The sequence below is a fragment of the Tauraco erythrolophus genome, chromosome 18 (genome assembly GCF_009769465.1).
Source record: "Tauraco erythrolophus isolate bTauEry1 chromosome 18, bTauEry1.pri, whole genome shotgun sequence".
Taxonomy (NCBI): domain Eukaryota; kingdom Metazoa; phylum Chordata; class Aves; order Musophagiformes; family Musophagidae; genus Tauraco; species Tauraco erythrolophus.
This window is the reverse complement of record NC_141482.1, coordinates 6,914,551-6,933,110: the sequence shown is the minus strand read 5'-3', so window position 1 is coordinate 6,933,110 and position 18,560 is coordinate 6,914,551. Positions and strand designations below refer to the sequence as shown.

The 18,560-nt window shown below is 44.3% G+C and overlaps 1 protein-coding gene across 3 annotated transcripts; it reads left to right on the top strand.

The window, feature by feature from the left end:
- Positions 1-3,585: 3,585 nt before the first annotated feature.
- YWHAB (tyrosine 3-monooxygenase/tryptophan 5-monooxygenase activation protein beta) lies at positions 3,586-17,537 on the top strand. Of its 3 annotated transcripts, none has more exons than XM_086623183.1 (6): positions 3,586-3,628; positions 11,307-11,607; positions 12,603-12,726; positions 13,645-13,808; positions 15,106-15,201; positions 15,652-17,537. In XM_086623183.1, the coding sequence occupies exons 2-6, from the start codon at positions 11,314-11,316 to the stop codon at positions 15,706-15,708; spliced, it is 735 nt and encodes a 244-aa protein (XP_086479309.1). In that variant the 5' UTR covers positions 3,586-3,628; positions 11,307-11,313; the 3' UTR covers positions 15,709-17,537. The 3 variants fall into 3 exon arrangements, with proteins under 3 accessions (XP_086479309.1, XP_086479308.1, XP_086479310.1); XM_086623182.1 differs by lacking the exon at positions 3,586-3,628 and adding an exon at positions 6,488-6,504 and having other exon boundaries at positions 11,310-11,607; XM_086623184.1 differs by lacking the exon at positions 3,586-3,628 and adding an exon at positions 7,429-8,003.
- Positions 17,538-18,560: the final 1,023 nt, after the last annotated feature.

The following is an 18,560-nucleotide window of genomic DNA, read 5'->3' as shown; positions in this document are numbered from 1 at the left end:
CTAACGAACCTAATTCTAGTTTTAACTTCATCACAGCTATCTGTAATGTCACAAGCATTTTATGTACAGAGGAAATACAGGACAGACAAGAAATGTACAGATTCTTCCCTTGAGCTTTTCTGATTTCCTATTGGAGAAATATTCATGAAAAAATACTGACTGTTTTCCTTTTTTGTGTTCTGAGTTGCTTCCTTAAAAGCCTCCTTATCTCCACCATGTGCAGTTCAAAGCAGCGGCACCACAAACAGCACTGACAGATGATGAAATTCTTAATATTTTGACCAGACTTTTGCTGCACATCCCAGCCATCAGTTCCAGCTGGGCAGCCGTGGTAGCTGTCACGAACCACTACGCTCATTCCATTTGGGATCCATCACCTAATACGTTATTTAGAGATCTGTGAGATCCAGCTCTAGAACAACTGAAACATCCAGGCTGTAATCCCTCATACATGGAGAAGAAGATAGAGAAAATGAGTAACAGAAGAATCAAGAAAGAAAACATACTTGGTGGGTAAGGATTACATTTTGTGAGTGGTTTTCCTACAGATGAAAGTGTAACACCTTCCCTGTTCATTCAGAGAGAGACTGCTGGGCAGCCAAGGAGCCATCAACTGCAGGGACAGTGATCACGCAGTGCCATCAGCTGTTTGCTTCGGGTATCCACATCATCTGAGACTTCTTGCTTTCAACAAAAACGACCGAAAAAAATTACAAAAATTGAGCAAATCAGGATTTTATTTCTGAAAGAAAGTTTATCAATGGAAATACAATATTTTTCCACAAATCTCAGGTTCACTTTCCTAGTGCAAGAAGCTGGACACCTCAGGGTAGGTACGTTGCTGTTGCGAGCAGCAAGTGAAGCAGCTCAAGCACTTGTGCCATCTGCTGGGAACAACTTTTAACTGTTCTTAATGCTAAGTAAGCGTCATGCTAGAGAAGCATTCAGAAGGCTGAATCCTCTCTCTGTAGCAAAAGCAGTTGCAAAAGACAGGAACAAACTGTCCTTGCACACCTCAGCTGTCTGCAGAGGCTTCTTCTAATGGTGAAGCCTGTTAGGTAGCCAGGGAAGAGCAGGGGTCTCACGGTTCTTGTAATGAACCGCTCCTTAACAAAGGGACTCCATCTCGACCATGGGCTGTCTCCTTTCTCAGAGCAGAATCCTGTGATTTCCTTCCTTGCAGTTTTTTACTCTACGCCTGCCTGCAACTCATGGCGCGCACATCAACAAGCGTGCTGTCAGTGCCGTGTTCTGCCCACCCCAGAGCAGCGAGGGCTGGCGCTGACCAGCTGCGAAAGCCAAATACCATTTGTACTTCTTCACTCTTATTTGCCCGAAATGTGTCTCTCTGGGAAAACACAGAGCAGCATGTTTTCTACTGGAGAGCCAGGCCGGTAAGTCTCTTTGTTGAGCTTGGTTATTCATGGATTGAGTCTGTCCTTGAGATAAAGGCTGTTCTTTGACAAAGTTTTGGATCTCCCGTCTTAGATCCTTTCAGCCACGTCAAGCTGATCTGCACTTCCTCTTCTGAAAGGTGGCACTTCGAAAGACTTTTTTCAGAGCTGAGCTTTGGTGTTAGTTCCAGCCTTCACCCTTCTGTGCCTGGAGTAACTGCAGGATGCATTGCTTCTCTCTCCCACCGAACCAGGCATACAAGGAGTACAAAGACCCCAGGGCAAGACGAGCTCACGGAGGAATGAACCATGTTATTAACACAGTTGTCTCTCTGTAGCCTCTGGCCCAAGAGGGACCCAGCTGCAAGAGCGGCAGCGTATTCTGTAGAAGCGGAGGGTGGTATTTTCACCTCTGCGACTACACGGTGCTGAACCGCTCTGCCCGGAAAGTGCGATGGAGAATGCACGGTCTGACAACACCAGCTGAGAAGGATTGCAAGCACTTCAGAGGTGATGTCCAGAATTCAGTCTGGGAAAACTGGAGGTGCAGTATGAAGGGAGCTGGGTGCGCCTTGCTGGAAGTACGAGGCATAAGCTGCGACAACACGGGCAGGGCACTGACGAGCAGCAAGGTGAAAACATTGTGGGAGGTGAAGCAGGCAACTAAAGGAACAGGCGTGTGCTTCTACAAACCAAGAATTATATGGGGATATACGCGAAAGGAGTGTTGAATACAAGTAACTCTGCCATGTATCAGCACTCCCAAGGCCTCAGCAAGAACACTGGAAATGGCCCAGGTGGAAACCTGGAAAATAGGGGCTGTGGAGAAGATCAGGGGAAAAAAAGTTTTGCCTAGAAAAGAAAAAGAAGAGACAGCGCTGACAATAACTGATCTAGCTGAATCAGTGTTTGTAGTTTAAGATAACTCGTGGGTGCCAAGTAATTTTCTTCCTGACTTTCCGAAGTAATTAACCTTTGGACCGAGACTAAGCACGAAACTAATGAAGTTCTTCAATCACCAAAAAGGAATCTGACGGTGACTTTGACAGGACCAGGATTGTATGTGAAAGCATAAGAGGAAATTGGGCTCCAGGATACTGTAATTGAACAGACTTGCCTTTCAGCTGGAATAATAGTGCTTTGACAAGCGGTGCTGCTATAAACTTGAGACTTGGGAGCGGGGGGGGGGTTGTGTGTTCAGCCACTTCTTATCCAAAGGGATTACATGCACTATGAAATTGAACCCTATTCCTTGGATTCCTTCTTGGAGACTAAGCTAGACTTTTCCTCATGCCCCAAAAATGTGTTCGCTCTCCATTTCTCTAGCAAATGTCATGTATTACAGCTTCATAAAACTTATCTAGCCGGTATGGATCTTGTTCCTTCAGTGAAAAGATGCAATTTAAATTATCGGGAGGAGCCACTGCTAACGCAGTGTCTAACAGGTGATCTTGCAATCCAAAGCGTCTTCGAACTTACACCTGACGGTGCGCGGAATGGCGCCCACCGTCTGCGGTGTGCGGGGGGGACCCTTATCGTGAGGTTCTGCCAGAACAGCAGTGAGAAACGGCAAGAAAACCAAAAACTGCCGCCTCGTTGCTCCAGAAGTTGCTGCACATCCCACCAAGCCAGAGCCGCTCCCTGCCCTACAAACCCACCCGCCTCTCCACGGCGATCGGCGTCGACCAGGGGCGCGCCGGGGATTGCCCCCGGTTCGTGACACGAGCTCGAACAAGACAAAGAGCCCAGGCTGAAGGGTGCCGAGGGGCGACACCCGGGGGGAGACCCTGCGGCTGGCGGGGGCCGCTCGGCCTCGCTCGGGGAGCGCCCTCCCTCCGCCGGGCCGCGCTCCCTCCGCCGGGCCTCGGGCGACAGAGCCGGGCCCGCCCGAGGCGGGACGGAGCGGGGGTGAGGGGGATGGCGGCGGCGGCGCGCGCCTGGGCGGGAGCGCGCTCAGCGCGGTGCGGGGGGAGCGGGCGGGCCGGGGAGCGCGGCGCGACCCCGGCGCCCCCCCGCCGTCGCCATGGCAACCGAGCGCCGGCGGGTGCCCGCCGGCCCAATGGGGAGGCGGGAGGGGCGGTGGCGGCGCCCCCTGGCGCCGGAAGGGGCGGGGCGGCGGCGCCGGAAGCGGGGCCGGAGCGCCGCAGGGTGTGTGTGCGTGCGCCGAGCGGCTGCCGCGCTCCGAGTCGCCTCGCCCGCCGGGATCCAGGCCGCGGTGCCGCCGCCCCCGCCAGGTGAGGGTCCCGGGCCCCGCCCGCCGCCTGGGGTCCCCTCACTTCCCTCGCCGCTGGGCTCGGGCCGCGCCGGGTCGCTGCAGCCCCGCCGGCGCCCGCGGGAGCGTGCGGGGGAGGCCTGCCCGGCCTGCCCCCTGCCTCCTCGCCGGCCGCGCCCGCTCCTCCCCGCCGGCCGGGCCGGCGCAGCCCCGCGGCGAGGAGGGGCGTCGAAGGCCGCAGCGGGCCGCGGGGGCTGCCTCCGGCGCGCTGCGGAAGGGTCTCGGCGCGGGGTGAGTGGGGGGGCGGCGGGTCCTCCTCCCGCTCCGAGTAACGGTGTGGCCCTCCCGCGGCTGCCGCTGCGGAGCCCGAGCGGGCGGCGCCGCCTCGGCCCCGCCCTGCGTGAGTCACTCCCGCCCCGCAGGGCGAGGCTGGCCGCGCTCACCTGTGCCGAGCGGCCGCCGCCGGCGAAGGGCTCCTCAGCCCGGCGGCCGCGGGAGGCGGGAACGCGGCCCCCTCCGCGCCGCCGTCAGCGTCGGTCACAGCCCTCCTCTTCGCGAAGGCTCCTGCGTTGACGGCCCCGAAGCGGGAGAGAGGTTGGGGCGTCTTTGCAGCTTCACCGGACCGGGAGCTCCGGGCCCTGTCAGCGGGAGGGAGGTGCCGTGTCTGCGCCGCTTGGTATGAGCCCGCTCACGTAGGAGTGGAGGCCATCGTGGGAATGTCGCGAACGTTTTAGAAACAAACAAATTATTTCATTATTATTTCATATTTTGATTGTTTGTATCCGTCTGGAAACAGATGAGATTAGGGAGGACTTCAGTGGGAAGGAAGGTTGCTTCAAGCCAGGCCCAGTCTATCAAAACCCTCAAACTAACGACCAGAGGTTTTATTTGAGGTATATACAATCAAATATTAATTGAGGTGATCAAGGTGAGTGGCATACAGTCACTGTGTTAGCACATGGGAGCAAAAATGCATCTAATGCCAAGATTACAATATAAATTGATGGCTTTTAGCTAAATTCCTTACTAATAGTTAAAGTAACTTTTCTGGTGGTAGGAAAACAAAACTGCATATCATGCAGCACCATAAAAGCTAAATTCCTACATTAAAATATCAGAGAGTTTGAGAACATTTGTAAGGTTTTGTAACTTCAGTGTTTATAGGAGTATTTGTGTCTTTACATGTTCACTGCTGCAGCACACTTCAGTCAGAAGTTTTAATACTTCTTTATAAGAAGAAAAGCTTTTATTTTAAAATAATAATGAGACATAAACTGGTCTAGAAAAGAAAACAAGTAAGAATGCTAGTGCCTTTTTAGCCCTTCGTGTTAAAGGACTGCAAAAATGTAGCCTGTGTAATATTTTGGTTATTAAATTGGGACCAATAAAGTGATAAACTCGTTGCACAGATGGGCCTAGTGCAGTTTTCTCAACCTCATTATGTCAGTACCGCATGTTCTGATCTCTGCTATTTTGATGTTGAGTCTTTTTTTTTTCTCCCCTAAGCAGGCCTTTGCCAGTATGCAGCTTTTTGTGCTGCATGTGAATAAACTCAGATGAGGAGGAGTTAAGTAAATATGATTTGAATAATAAGGTAAAAAGTTAATACTGTATTCTGTCTGGTGTCTTAATACATCCCAGTAAGACCAGGCGTTACAGTAGTGTCTTTTATATGGCCGTGCTTTCTGCCCCGCCCTGTAATATAAACACTCTCAGTTTATTATTAACAAAAATGATTCACCTGGGATATGAATACGTTGGTTTGGAATGAACTTCATGCCTAGGGGAAGATTTTTTGGGATAACTCAGTATTTCCACCTGGACTCTAGCCAAAACCAATTCTAGTTGGAACAAAAAGGTGTTACTGTGTAAGTATATTGTACTTTGGAACCGTGTCCTTGCCTCCACCTGCAGCTGTCCTGCGCGAGGTGTCCGAGGTACGTAGCAGTGCAGTGCTCTTCAGCCTGTGGCCCCTCGTTTAAGTGGCATTAAGAAGAACAAGGCTACTGTCACTAAATTTAAGTTGCCCATATAATATCAGTATCCTTCTGCTACTGGTACTTGTCATAGAAATTTCATAATTGTCTATGGAGATTGAAGGCCATTGAACGTCGTTTTATTCAAAAATTACATTGGTCAGTTTTAGGAATTGGCAAGTAATGATGGCAGAAGATGGCCAGAGCGGGTTTAGGCATGGCTTTACGGATTGTTAATTTTATCTGAGCATTTGCATGAAGATTTGAGCTGATGGCCAGGGTGTGCGGTCAGTCAGTAGATGCAGGGGAGGCTAAAGTTATGTGCTGCACAAGGCCAGCAAGAATATCACAACTAAGGAGTAATTTTCCTTTTCCCCTTGTTACGTTTGCAGTATATTTTACTGAACTTGTTGTTATACCCGGGCTCTTGACAGTTGTGCAAGATTTCACTGATCAGATCTTATCAGACACATTCATTTTCTAACCAGTTATTTAATGGTAGCCTTTGAGGGAACCAAAACAGAGAAACACCACTAATGAAGCCAAATGCCTAATATCATAAAGCAAGGAAGGTTCCTTGCACTCCGTTTAAACAGAGTTGATTCCTTTCCCATAAAGAATATCTATTGGGAGCAATGTTTACTTGACAGCGAATGCCATCAACATCCATGCGGATGCAGCATGTGTGTACCTGAATTATGGAGGATTTTCCATTTGTTTTAGAAATAGTATTTCCGAAGCTCTCTGTAATTATAGAACTGTAATTTAAAATACCATCTACCTCATGTGAGTGTTTGATTTTGGAATGAATTGCCCATCCAGAAATCAAGTAAGGTATATTCACATGTTGGAAGATTGAACTACAAATTCTGTACCAGTCTGCTGCTTTTCCTGTTACAATTTGAATGGAGTTACAAAATTTGTGACTGAGCAGTATGATCACAGCCCGTTTTACGTTCATTTCTCACAGCGCAACATACAGGTCTGTTAATGTGCATCTCTCCTTCACTCATTAAGGACTAGTATGTCAAACCAGTAACCACACTGCTTTCTCACTAGTTCTTTCACGAAATGGGAGTGCGTGTTTGATAGATTCTAATGCTTGCTGTAAAGAGAAAAAGAGTACACAAAAATCAATGACTTAATTAGCATCAGAAGAACAGGTCATTGAGAGCAGCAGACTTTGGGCCAACATAGGCTTATTAGTACGGTCTTGTCAGTTCAATATGTTATATAAGCCAGATTTTTTTCATTTGATTTCTGCAAACTTTCAACATGATTACTTCTGATCTGTTTTGGCTTTGTCTTAAACAGCTCATCGAGATTGGAAGCAATAAAAGCCATGAAGCAGATGTAGTAACTGCTGAGCAGTAAGATGTCGTTCTTCTCAAGCTCCTGCAGTTTTCTGAATGTTATCTGTGTTTTTTACTCCTCAGCTCTTACTGAGATGTAAACCTCCAGTTCTGTGTGTCCATCCACTCTCGAAAGCTCTGTGGGTGTATCAGCTTCAGGTGCTGTTCCCAGGATGGTCCCACCTTTCCCTTCTTACTGCATTTTCTGCTAAAAGTAGCAAAGCAGTTACAAGCTCATGTGTTTTACAGGTTCTGACCTTTGGTTCTTTAACCTTGATACTTTGTGCTACGTTTCAGAGTCTTTTCTACATAGGTGTAAAGCTTTGTGGGGAGGCAGTAAATAAATGGTTGTAACTTTTAGTACCTGTATACATGCTATTCTGCATTTGTGAGAGAGAAGAAAGAAGGGCGAGAGAGGGGAAGAAGATTTATTTTGAGTGTGGGATTTAGGGTGATTCAAATTTCTGGTAGCTGGTACTATTGGCTACAGCTACGGGCTAGAGATTGGCATTGCTTGTTGTAAATAGTGTCCAGCCACTTCTTTTTGGAGGGCAACTAAGTTGTGGTTTGACAGATTCTTAAGAATTTGAAATGTATTACCGCATCTAATATGAGAATCTTCTGCTTAGAGCGGGCAACTTTCAGGACCCCTCCTTGGCTGTGATCTGCACATCTCCGCTCCTTTTTCCATCTTCCCTCTTTCCTCCTTGCCGCCATGGCATGGCTTCATTAGTCCTAGAATAGATCATTCCTGTTGGCCTCCTGTTCATCACCTTTGTATGTTTTGCTCCTAGCTGCAGGTAACCTTTGCTAGATGGCTTCTGTTTGTGGCCTAGGAGTATTTTTAGCTGTAGGCTTCGCTTGTTTCAGACGGTGGCACACTGTTCCATTGTTAGAGTGTGGCTTTCTTCCCCTCTATGGGAGGGACCAATTATAACTGAGAGTTGCCTCTTTGCCTTTTCAAACATCACTCCTTTCCTTGTGTCTTTTTTCCTTCTGGCAAACACTTCCCTCTTTTGGAGCTCAAGCCAGCATAGCTCTGCAAAGCTCTCTCCAAGCTTCTAACAAGGTAAGCAACGGAGAATCGAATAAGGATTTTAAGTGTTCCTTTATGCAGTACCCTGTGAAGAAAATAATGGTAGACTTGCTGTCAGTTGCAGATATTTTGGTGTGGGCAATGATTTTCTTGCTGCATTTAACTTTGCTAAATCCATGCTATTGAATAGTACTTTGTGTTTCATAGCAAACCTACTAACCATACAGATACTAAGATTAATTAATTAAACAACTCACTGAATTTTTCTGTCAAAACTAAGCCAGTGAAGTTCTGAGGAACTCCATCTTCAGTAAACAGTTCTGAGGAGAGTTTTTTGATGAGGAACAACGTTCTAATGTTTTGTGCTGGTGTTTCACCTGTATAATTGATGTGTTAAACTGGTTTCTGGATTTCTTTTATCCACTAGGTCTTTATGCCCTTGTGGTTCCCTCTGATTTTCTTCATGTGTCCTTATATGAACCCATTGACTGTTGTGAACTGACTTTCATCTAAAGATAAATATGTCAGCGAGCTTGATAAAACAAACTGCACCATGTCTAAATTAAACGCTATTGTTTGTAAACGGAGTTCTGTATGAATGACTTGTCTACAAATGAGCCCACTCTTGGCAAAGTGCAGATCAAAGATAAAACTGACCTTTCAGTGGCAAAATATAAACGCTATTGGAGCTACTTGCCTCTGGACTCTAACAAGCGGGGTTTTTCTATGTAATAATCACATTCCAAAGAAGAGAAGATAAGACAGTTGCAATAGAAATGCTTCTAGAAGCTGTGCAGACTGTGAGGAAACTAGAACTGCTCTGAAACTTTTGTTTAAATGTCCTGTAACTTAAAGCTGGCTCTTGTGGCATAAAAAGCATTCTTCAGGTGTACTTTGTTCACGTGCAGATTTTAGTGAGTGGGTAGAGAAATGCCAGTCACAAATCACTTGCTGCGTTAAGCACATAGTCTAGATTTGGGACTGAGTTAGGGAATGGTTTGTGAGGTTTGATAGATGGAACAGTGAGAAGTGGGGTGGATTCTCTCAATGGTAAACGGTCTGATGATTTTGTTAGGCTTGTTACGTATCGCCACTAAGATGTGCTTCAGAGTAGGGTGAAAAAATTACCGTCGCAAAGTGCACTTATCCCTTTCCATCCTCAGGAGCTGTCCTTTTCGTAAGTCTGCAGAAGCCAATGACAATATAGCATATCCCCATAGTACGAGGCTCTTGAGGAAGACAGCCAAATTAGTCATGCCTTACAAGAACTCGTCACACTGCTACTCACAGGCAGTCTGTCTTGTTGAGGGCTTCAATCTGAAGTGTGTGTGTCACCTTTTTTAATAGGTGCCAGCATCTACTAGTTTAAGTGCAGTATTTGAAATGGAACTGAACTGCAGCCCAACTTTACTTACAAGTCTGCAAGAAGTCTCTTTCCAGGAGGCTGATTTTAGCGTTACATATCCTTACTTGAGTGCTTTATGTAGATGAATGCATTAGGCGAGATCTGCAAAAGGATCAAACGCAAGCAGGACTCAGTGTGACTTGCAAATACGTAGCAGGTAGGATGTTTGCTTGCTGGGTTTGCTTCAAGAGCTTTGATGTGAAATAACAATGTTTGACTTGATGTCTTGGGTGATTTTATTTTTGTTTCTGAAGTGGAATATCTTCAGCTGGAGAGATTGAATATGCTCATCCCAAAATAATTTTGCAGTTAGGACTCCGTCCTTGGCAGTAGGAAACTTTGAAACTGCTCACACATACAATGGGAATTTGGGTCTGCATCTCATTGTCCTGGTTGAGGATTTAGTGTAGGGGACTGGTTTCCATGTATAGTAGTGCGGTAGGTGACACTTGGGTTAAAATACAAGCTGAGCAGTGTGTGCAAGATGTTCTCTATCAGGAGCCTGTCAGACTGGGATCTTCAAAAGAGAGAGCCAGGGAAAAGGCCACAGCAATCGCTTTCAGCCTGTTGGTTCTTTCTAATAGGGTTGTAGATCCTTGTCTAATGAACAAAGCCTGTGAAAGACAATTGTAAACTTAGTGTTCTTGTTTGCTTTTTATTGTTCTTTTAGAAGTTGTTTCTAAGCTGTTAGGTCTCAGCCTGAAAACTTCTCATCTGGACAGCGAGAGCCCTGGTTGGGATTTAGGGAGTAGGAGAGGAACATTGTTGCTTAATGCTGATGAGAATAACAGTTCTGGGTCTGTCCGAAAGTGAATCTATGCACCTGGAGAAATTTTACAGATGAATATGGGGCATCTGGGAGTTTGTAAGGTACTGAGGTCCACTTACTTTGATAAAGGCAAAGAAATTTGTTGAAATTCTCTTGTGAACCTGGCCCTAGGTGGTTGAGTATAAGGTGGGTAGCCCAGTGGCCAAGTTAACTATATGTTAGCGTTGTCTCGTAGAAGTAAGCAGCACTCGAGCTGCCTCACTGACACATTCCGTACTAACTTCATTTTTCATTGCTTAAGCTCCTCAGGGGCCTTGTGGTCACGTGATGTGTTTTTCTTGGCTTCAGTTGCTAAACTGCATTATCAGAAATGATAAACAAGTTGTTTCCATATAAGCAGTTAGTTTTGCAGTAGCAACCATCACATGGGCCACATCCCATTTGTTTTTAGTGAATGTCAGTGTTATTTAGAAGGTTTTGAAAACCTGAGCTGTGTAGAATTGTTCATTATATGTATGTTGATGCATGCATAAAAAAAAAACCACAACCGTTTTCTGGCAGAACAGTATAAATGTGCTTTCCAGAGTTGCCAACAACTACAGCTTTACTGGGTATGGTTTGCTGAAACCCACAGAAACATCTCCTGTAGCGTGCAAAAACTCTTCAGCGTCAGGAGGAGCTCTCCAGTGCCTCAATGCTCCGAGGTAGTTGCTGTTTGGGGCAGCAGTGGGGGCAAAACATACAAAAAAACCCCAAAACAAAACAAAAAAAAACCAACAAAACAAAACAACCAAAACTGGTGGTTTCTGAACGCACAGTGTCTTCCAGGCTGAGCTGTGGCCAGGAGAGGAAAGAGGAGAGATTTACAGAGGTAACATATGGATGTGCTGTGCTTAATGCCAACATGAATTTTGCTGCATTTTGAAGAATAATGCTTAGGTATCTTCAGGATTGTGATTAGTCGTTTACACATAGAAATGATATATATTTGGCAAAAGGTCAAATAATTTTTGAAAAGAAACCCTTCATGTTACTCTAGTAGAGTTGATAGATTTTCCCTTCATTAGTGACTGTGAGTTCTGCTTCAGCCTTCAGCATTAACTTCCACGGTGCAGGCAATCAAGAGACATTTTTCTCTATTTTTGTTCCCCGCTAATTACAGGAGAGCCATGGATAAAAGTGAGTTGGTACAGAAGGCCAAACTGGCCGAACAGGCTGAGCGTTACGATGACATGGCTGCTGCTATGAAGGCTGTCACCGAGCAAGGACACGAACTGTCCAACGAAGAAAGGAACCTGCTCTCAGTTGCCTACAAGAACGTGGTTGGTGCCCGTCGCTCGTCCTGGCGTGTAATTTCCAGCATTGAACAGAAAACAGAGAGGAATGAGAAGAAACAGCAGATGGGAAGAGAATATCGTGAGAAAATCGAGGCTGAATTGCAGGATATCTGCAATGATGTTCTGGTAATAATCCAACAGCAAAAATAACAGTAGTTAGTGCTGCAGCATTCTTCAGAGAGGCTTGAGGAATCTTAGGAGTGCTATAGACACTGCGGCACCTTAGCAGGGGAATCATTTTGCATAGCCACATACTTGGGTCCAATTCTAGCTGCTAAATCATCTACTTTGTTCCTTAAGGAATTTGTTATAAAATAACATTTTTTTAAATAGGAAAAATCAAACAAAGCAATGTAGAAGACCTCTAACTGCTGGCCAGGGGTCACCATGAAAACACATTTAGATCTGGGGCACTGGCATGACTCCTGCTAGAAAGCTCACCATTTAAATTCTTTTGCTAATGAATGCTGACATCCTAAAGCCTGTTCAGTACTGTTCTGGGATGGAGAAGGTGTGTACTTCCCCCAAACTGGTTTTGCTATTTCTTTCACTTAGACAAGAGGGATTCTTTTTGTTGCTGTTGAGTTGGCTGAAGGTCTGTCAGTAATAGCTGCTGTCAGTACTGTCAGTCTTTGCATCTCTTTCTCAATGCACATGTGCTGACTGTGCCACTATTCAGCTTTGCAGCTGGAGTTGCAGATAGAATCAGTTTCTGTGGATAATTTCACTGCTGTGTCTAGAATTCAAGTTCGTGGCAGCAAAAGTGACTACACTTGTGCTAATGTCAAGCTGCTGCTTTTCATTAGTTTGGTTGTGGACGTAGGTTTGCATCTGTATGTTTCAAGAAAAGTCTTTGCAGTCTTAAGCCCTGATAGCTGTTAGGTTCTGCAGGAATGAATTGTAGGTAGCCTCAACACAGCAAGTTTTCTGCTTTCCAGGGATTAGGATACTACTAGTGTCTCTTCTTTTCTGAGTTTAGACAACAGTAAGCAAAGTGATTAACACATGAGTGTACATAAGTCATTGCTAATGTTTTAACAGTTCATGCTTACCATTGTAACAAAGGCTCTGTTTCAGACATTGTGACTTGGGGAAAAAAAAAGTGATGTTTCCTTTCTCAGGAACTCCTGGATAAATACCTTATTGTCAATGCCACACAGCCAGAAAGCAAGGTCTTCTATTTGAAAATGAAAGGCGATTACTACAGATACCTCTCAGAGGTGGCATCTGGGGACAATAAGCAAAGTAAGTAGAGATAAAATCTCCCATTCTGCTGGGGGCTGAACAGAATAAAATATAAAACCATACTTGTGTTCTTTTCCCCTAACGTGAAGTATTTATTTCTTTTTGCTACTGCTCTGTAGCCTTGAAGATGAATGCAGTGCAAGTCACTTAGAGAAGGACTTCACTGTAATAAATAGAAGTGATTGACAGATGTTCGTCAAACCAGTCAAATTCTGCTTGCAGCCCTCGACCTCAATGACTGATTTTCAAGCATATTTGGCAGTGTAAAATCCTTTTCCTGGAGAATGTGTTTTTTCTCATGGAAAATGCTTTGTTCTTATCATCTCTTGTTTAAACTATGAATTTAGCTCACAAGTCTTCACTGTTGGCCAGCCTTTTGCATGCAAATATGGGATATTGGGTTACTGGGTCGTAAGCCAGTTAGTCCTGAAACATTAAAACAATGCTGAACTGTGCCTAAATTCCTCGTGAGTGTTTGATGTAGTCCATGTCTTGCAGACTTAGTTTGATGCCGTTCTGGAGCTTATTCTTGCCCATTAGCCAAGAAGCAACTGTTGTCTTTCCTCTGAAATCCCAAACTGAAATATAAAGTTCATGACCTACCTGTTAAATGTTTCCTTCAGTTTAAATAGGTATTTTAGATACCTCTTCTTGCCCATATGTTTTTGTCTGGATTTATTATCCAGAATGTTGAATTTCATTTCCATAGCTCAAAGCTTTATTGGAAGAAATGTTTCTGCCTTAATAGTTCGGCCAGTGCTAAGCTTTTACATCTAAAAACATTGAAAGAAGCGTCTGTGCATGTGTGATTGTATGAATCTCCGATGGCCCCATAGCCTAGACCAAGGGTATAATGGCTTCCTCTGTGAAGTACAGTGTTGTACTGTGCATTAATATGATTGTAATTGCTTCTTGCAGCAACAGTAGCAAACTCTCAGCAAGCTTACCAGGAGGCATTTGAAATTAGCAAGAAAGAAATGCAGCCAACACACCCCATTCGACTCGGTTTGGCTCTAAATTTCTCTGTCTTCTACTATGAGATACTAAATTCTCCTGAAAAAGCCTGTAATCTGGCAAAGACGGTAAGCAGACTCTTCGTACTACCGATTTTGTGGAGCCTAAGGAGATAATTACATGGTTGCAGTAGCACTTTGTAGATGATTATGCTTTTTCATGTCAAATTCCTTTAAAATGCTGTCATCTTTAAACTATTGTTGTCGTAGTACGTTTTCAGGCAAGTTAGCTGGACTAGCTGAGCTTTAAGAAAAGCTAATTTGCTGGTGCAGTTGATCCAGTGAAAGGGAAGGCAAGGTGGTGCTGCTTATGTCCATCTAATTCTCTTAGAACGCACATGTGTCAAATTTGAAAACACTTGGATTAATTTAGCACTTCTAAAGTGAAGTATTTACTTAAATTTGAACACTTGGCAAATACATGGAATGATGGAATGTTGCCTTTGTGACTACAGTCCTAGCCCTGAAGGTCCTTGTGTGTGTGCACTTTTGTCTCCAGAGACCAAAAAAGACCTTGTGTGATGGGTTGTGCCAAACAAATAGCAAGACATTGGTGTCGTAGCCTTCTCCTTAAAATATGATTAGAGTTTCCTAAATGGAGCTTTTTGCATCTGTGAAAGTTATCTGATAGTAACTTGAATAACATGGCATTAGGTGAATTTTTGTGTTCTGACTATGCGCTTTGATAATACTTTGTAACAATGTTTTGCTGTGCAAAGCTGCTGCTCCTGCTTTTGTAGTTGATATGCTTACATCTGTTTGGAAGCTGAATGAAGAAATAGGACTTACCCATGGCTCTCAGACTTGCAGCACGGGCTTTCATGCTCGGTAGGAAGAATAGCTTTATTGTTCACCAGTGGAACATACCTCGGTTCCTGTGCTGTTTTGAAAAGAAAGCCAAAACCTTCCACCCCAATGTCTAAAACCCCTTGTCTTCCATTTTCTTTCCAGCTTACTCAGGTGCAATACATGCATCAATTTAATGGTACCTTTGTCTTTTGCTGCCAATTTAGACCAGTGAGACCTTCATTTTTAATGAAAGTAATGCTTTTAAGTGTTGTTGTTAAACCTGACTTCCAGCTGTGTGAATCATTCTTCAGTATGACAGAGTGCGCGTGCCTCTTCAGTACTCGGTATTGGCAAGGTAATGAAGTTGTTCTGGGCTTTCCTCTGGACCTCCCTGAAGAATTCTGTTTTCCCAATGGTTGTCTAGTGATCTGGTGCTCACTTTGGTTTACGTTTCTTATCTTGATGGAAAAGAAAAATACTGGAATTTGTATAGTAACGTGGTAAATGCGTAAGCTCTGTGGAGGCAGAAGTGAATTCAGAGAGCAGAGTGTGAAAGTGCTGTCTTGCATGCTTTCAGGCATTTGATGAAGCGATAGCAGAGCTGGACACGCTGAATGAAGAGTCTTACAAAGACAGTACTCTCATCATGCAACTGCTTAGGGACAACCTCACCGTAAGTATCACGGGGCAAACTGCTGCACGGTGTGCTGTTACTGCTTTAGGCTGCTGGACTCCACTAAGTGGGACTCAGCAGCTGAAGACTTAGGTAGTTCTGTGCCATTAAAAGCCTTTTCTGGGGCATTAACTGCATGTCTTAACTCCGCTGCTTTCTGTAACCAGACCAGTTAGACCAGAAATCACTCGTTAACCACTGTAACAAACTCAGTCCAGTTTGTCTGTTCTCAACAGCCAGCTTGTCTTTGTGCTGAGCTTGCTAACTTTTGGTGGCTTTTTACTTGTAATCCTCTGGCCATTTTCTAGTTCATTATTCTTCAGCTTCGCTGTTAAGTTCAGTTCTGTATTGCCCTTAGCTGAGAAAATTGCACAGCTACTGCTGTCTTCCCTGACAATCCTAATTACCAGCGTGCTTTCCATATAAACATGTGTTTGTATTTTCTTGCAGCTATGGACGTCGGAAAACCAGGGAGATGAAGGGGATGCTGGGGAAGGAGAGAACTAATGGTTGTCACGCTTCACTATATGTTCAATGTCACCCTGTATCCTACACATATATCCCTTTGTGCGACAAGCAAAAAGAATAGTACATCGACTTTCACAACCTCAACGTAGCAAAAACTGTCTGTGGGGTAAAAACGATTGGTTGGTGTTTTGTGTACTTAAAGCGGAGGTCGGTTATTCTAATGGCATTCCGAACTTTCCTATTATGAACATTTACAGTTATGATTACCGTGTTTATATTTTTAACTGAACACTGTGATTATGGGTTTTGTGATTGCAATTGACTTTACAAAACTCTCATTGGTAGAAAAGTAGACATCAATTATGTAACTCTGGCGAGCTTAATTTGGCACCAAAACAGTCGAAGTACAATTCTGTTGTAAAGTTGTACAGAAAGTTATAGAGATTCTATTGTGACACTGGGGCATGGAAGGAAAACAATCCGATGTATGGCATTCCAGTTAGTAACACTGCTATGAATTAGTTTAACAGGCACACTCTGTAGACATTTGTAACCGAGTCTGAGGCACCGCTTTCAGTCAAAAGCTCACTTTGTCAATCCTGTCTTTCTGGGGATGGGGTTTGTTTTGGGGAGGAGGGTAATAGGGGAGTTAGCAGCTTGATTTCCAAATTCTTTACACCGACAGATAACTGGGATTTGACTTCTAAAAGTGCTTTCATGCTCATACAACATGCATGACTAAGCCCCTTCCCACAGCAATAACGTACCTAGTTATACCTTAGACATTCTTCAGTAGTGAGAACTCTTGGTTCACTACCATGGACTTGCAATAGGAGAAGATTCAATTTTTTGAATGGCCTTATTAGTTTGGATGGTACCATGAAGTGATCTGCCACTTTTGCATTACTTTACTCTTAGGTGAATCAAAATCTCCATGGTATTCCCATTTTGAATTTATCCTGAAAACTTCTTAAGTAATCCACTGAGCCATCTTTAAGTTCACTCTATAGAAATTTTTCTCCCATTGGACTCTGTTCATCCTTGACCCTCTCACCTGTTTGAACTCCATTAAAGCAATTTTGGATGCCCGCATATGCATCATCCTTTCTTTGATTATGGGTGGTGTCAGGCTGGTGGGTGAGACCTGAGCCTGCTCGAGGACAGGTTTCTTTCTTGGATGTTTGAGAGCTGCCAGTGCTGTTGCAGTCTTCAGCTCGTCTGCCATTTTTTGGTAGTGCCACCATCTGGCTCAAATATCCAGGATCTCCCATTTATTGTAGTGGAATGCAGACCTACACATTTGTAATGCTTGTAACTCGTAATGTTTGAGCTCCAAACATCCTCACCTGGTTATGTTTCAAACATGTCCCATTAAATAAAACCTAATAAGAGTTGCGTGAATAATGCAGTGGAAAAGATTAGGACCCATCAGTCTCGCGGTATCATTCCCCTACCTTCACATTCCACTTAGGTATAGGATCCATCTGTTTGTCTGTCCATCTGTCTGCTGAAGAGAATTTCATGCACTGATTTTAAAACTCCCCTCTACTAGCTGAACAAATTTGTGCAGTTAATACTTGGCGCTTGATAAATGCAGTAGTGAATGTGGAACCGAGCCTGTCTGTATATCTGGTAGCTCTTTTCGCTTTGTTTTTACTGACCAGTATTCTGCCTAAAGTTTGCTTCTGTGACGGTTATATTGCCTAGCACACACGTGGTTGTGAGAATAGTATAGCAAAAAGAAATACCTGGTTATTGATGTACTAGATTTGTGTATGTCTTTTAAACAGTTCTAGTTTCACCTTACACAAAATAATCAGGAAAGTGTAAAAGAATTCAAAAGTGAATAATAAAAAAAAATTTTATCAGTTGTTTGTGTCTGTTTTCTTTGCCGTACTAGTGGCAAAAAACTTGTGGTAGTAAAATCACCACTTACTTCTATTAAATGCGCAGATCTTGGATTGTGTGAATTGATTCATGGTTTCCAAAGAGTGCTAATACTGAATTACTCATTCCTTTGCAGAGAGACTTCCCCCCACACCCTCTCATATTTGTAGTAGAAAACACTGCTTCTCCTCATTTTTGTTGAGGTCATACTTATATTTTCATTGCAGGACTTGAAAGAAATGCAACTATAAATATCTATTTAACTTGCCGTGAGTCATTGCATATTGTGTGGTTGAACACACTGTACAAGAGAAAAGTCTGTTGGTTACAGTTAAAGGTTTTTTCCTCAGGGAATCTTTTAAATGCACACCCAGCTGTGCCAGTGAGCTAGAACCTGCATGCGCTCCAGGTAACGCTGCTCTTCCAGCTGGTGATGTGCAAAAGCACTACTGGGAGTGCAAATGCACATTTAAGTGGAAGTGTCCTCCTGGAAATAATGTGCTTGAACAGATGGGTAGCAATAGTCAGGCAAGTTCATACCAGTTAGTCTAAAAGCGTTGAGGAGGTTGGTTGAGGCCGAAGCAAGTGTTCATCCTGCTCTGGGAGCCTCTCAGTCCTGCTGTGAGACGACACGCAAGCGTGTTTAGTGGATAATGTCACTCGGCTTCTTTTGATTGCCTGCTGCAAAGGTGTTATGCCAAAATCTAGCTGCTGATCAAGCACTGGTCTGTCCTGTGCCATGATTATATCTGTACTTATTGCTACTTTGTCATTTTCTTCAGCCTTTATAGACATATTTGCTCTTAAATGATCTTGTAGTGTACGCTAACTCCCAATCTGGTTCATGCTGATGACATTGTCAGCTTCAAGAAGAAAAGGTCCTGGGTCCTGCTAGCTGTTCCTGTTCATAGAGTGCTTGTCCTGCCTGAGTACTTTCAGATGACATCTCCCATCTTTACTGTCTCTTTTGGGTGAAATCGTGAGCCTAGGAGACTCTGCAAGAG

Excerpts from the sequence above, each read along its gene's own strand:
- YWHAB (XM_086623182.1), top strand. Across the intron at positions 11,608-12,602 it reads ATATCTGCAATGATGTTCTG|GAACTCCTGGATAAATACCT; the intron begins GTAATAATCCAA and ends TTCCTTTCTCAG. Across the intron at positions 12,727-13,644 it reads ATCTGGGGACAATAAGCAAA|CAACAGTAGCAAACTCTCAG; the intron begins GTAAGTAGAGAT and ends TGCTTCTTGCAG.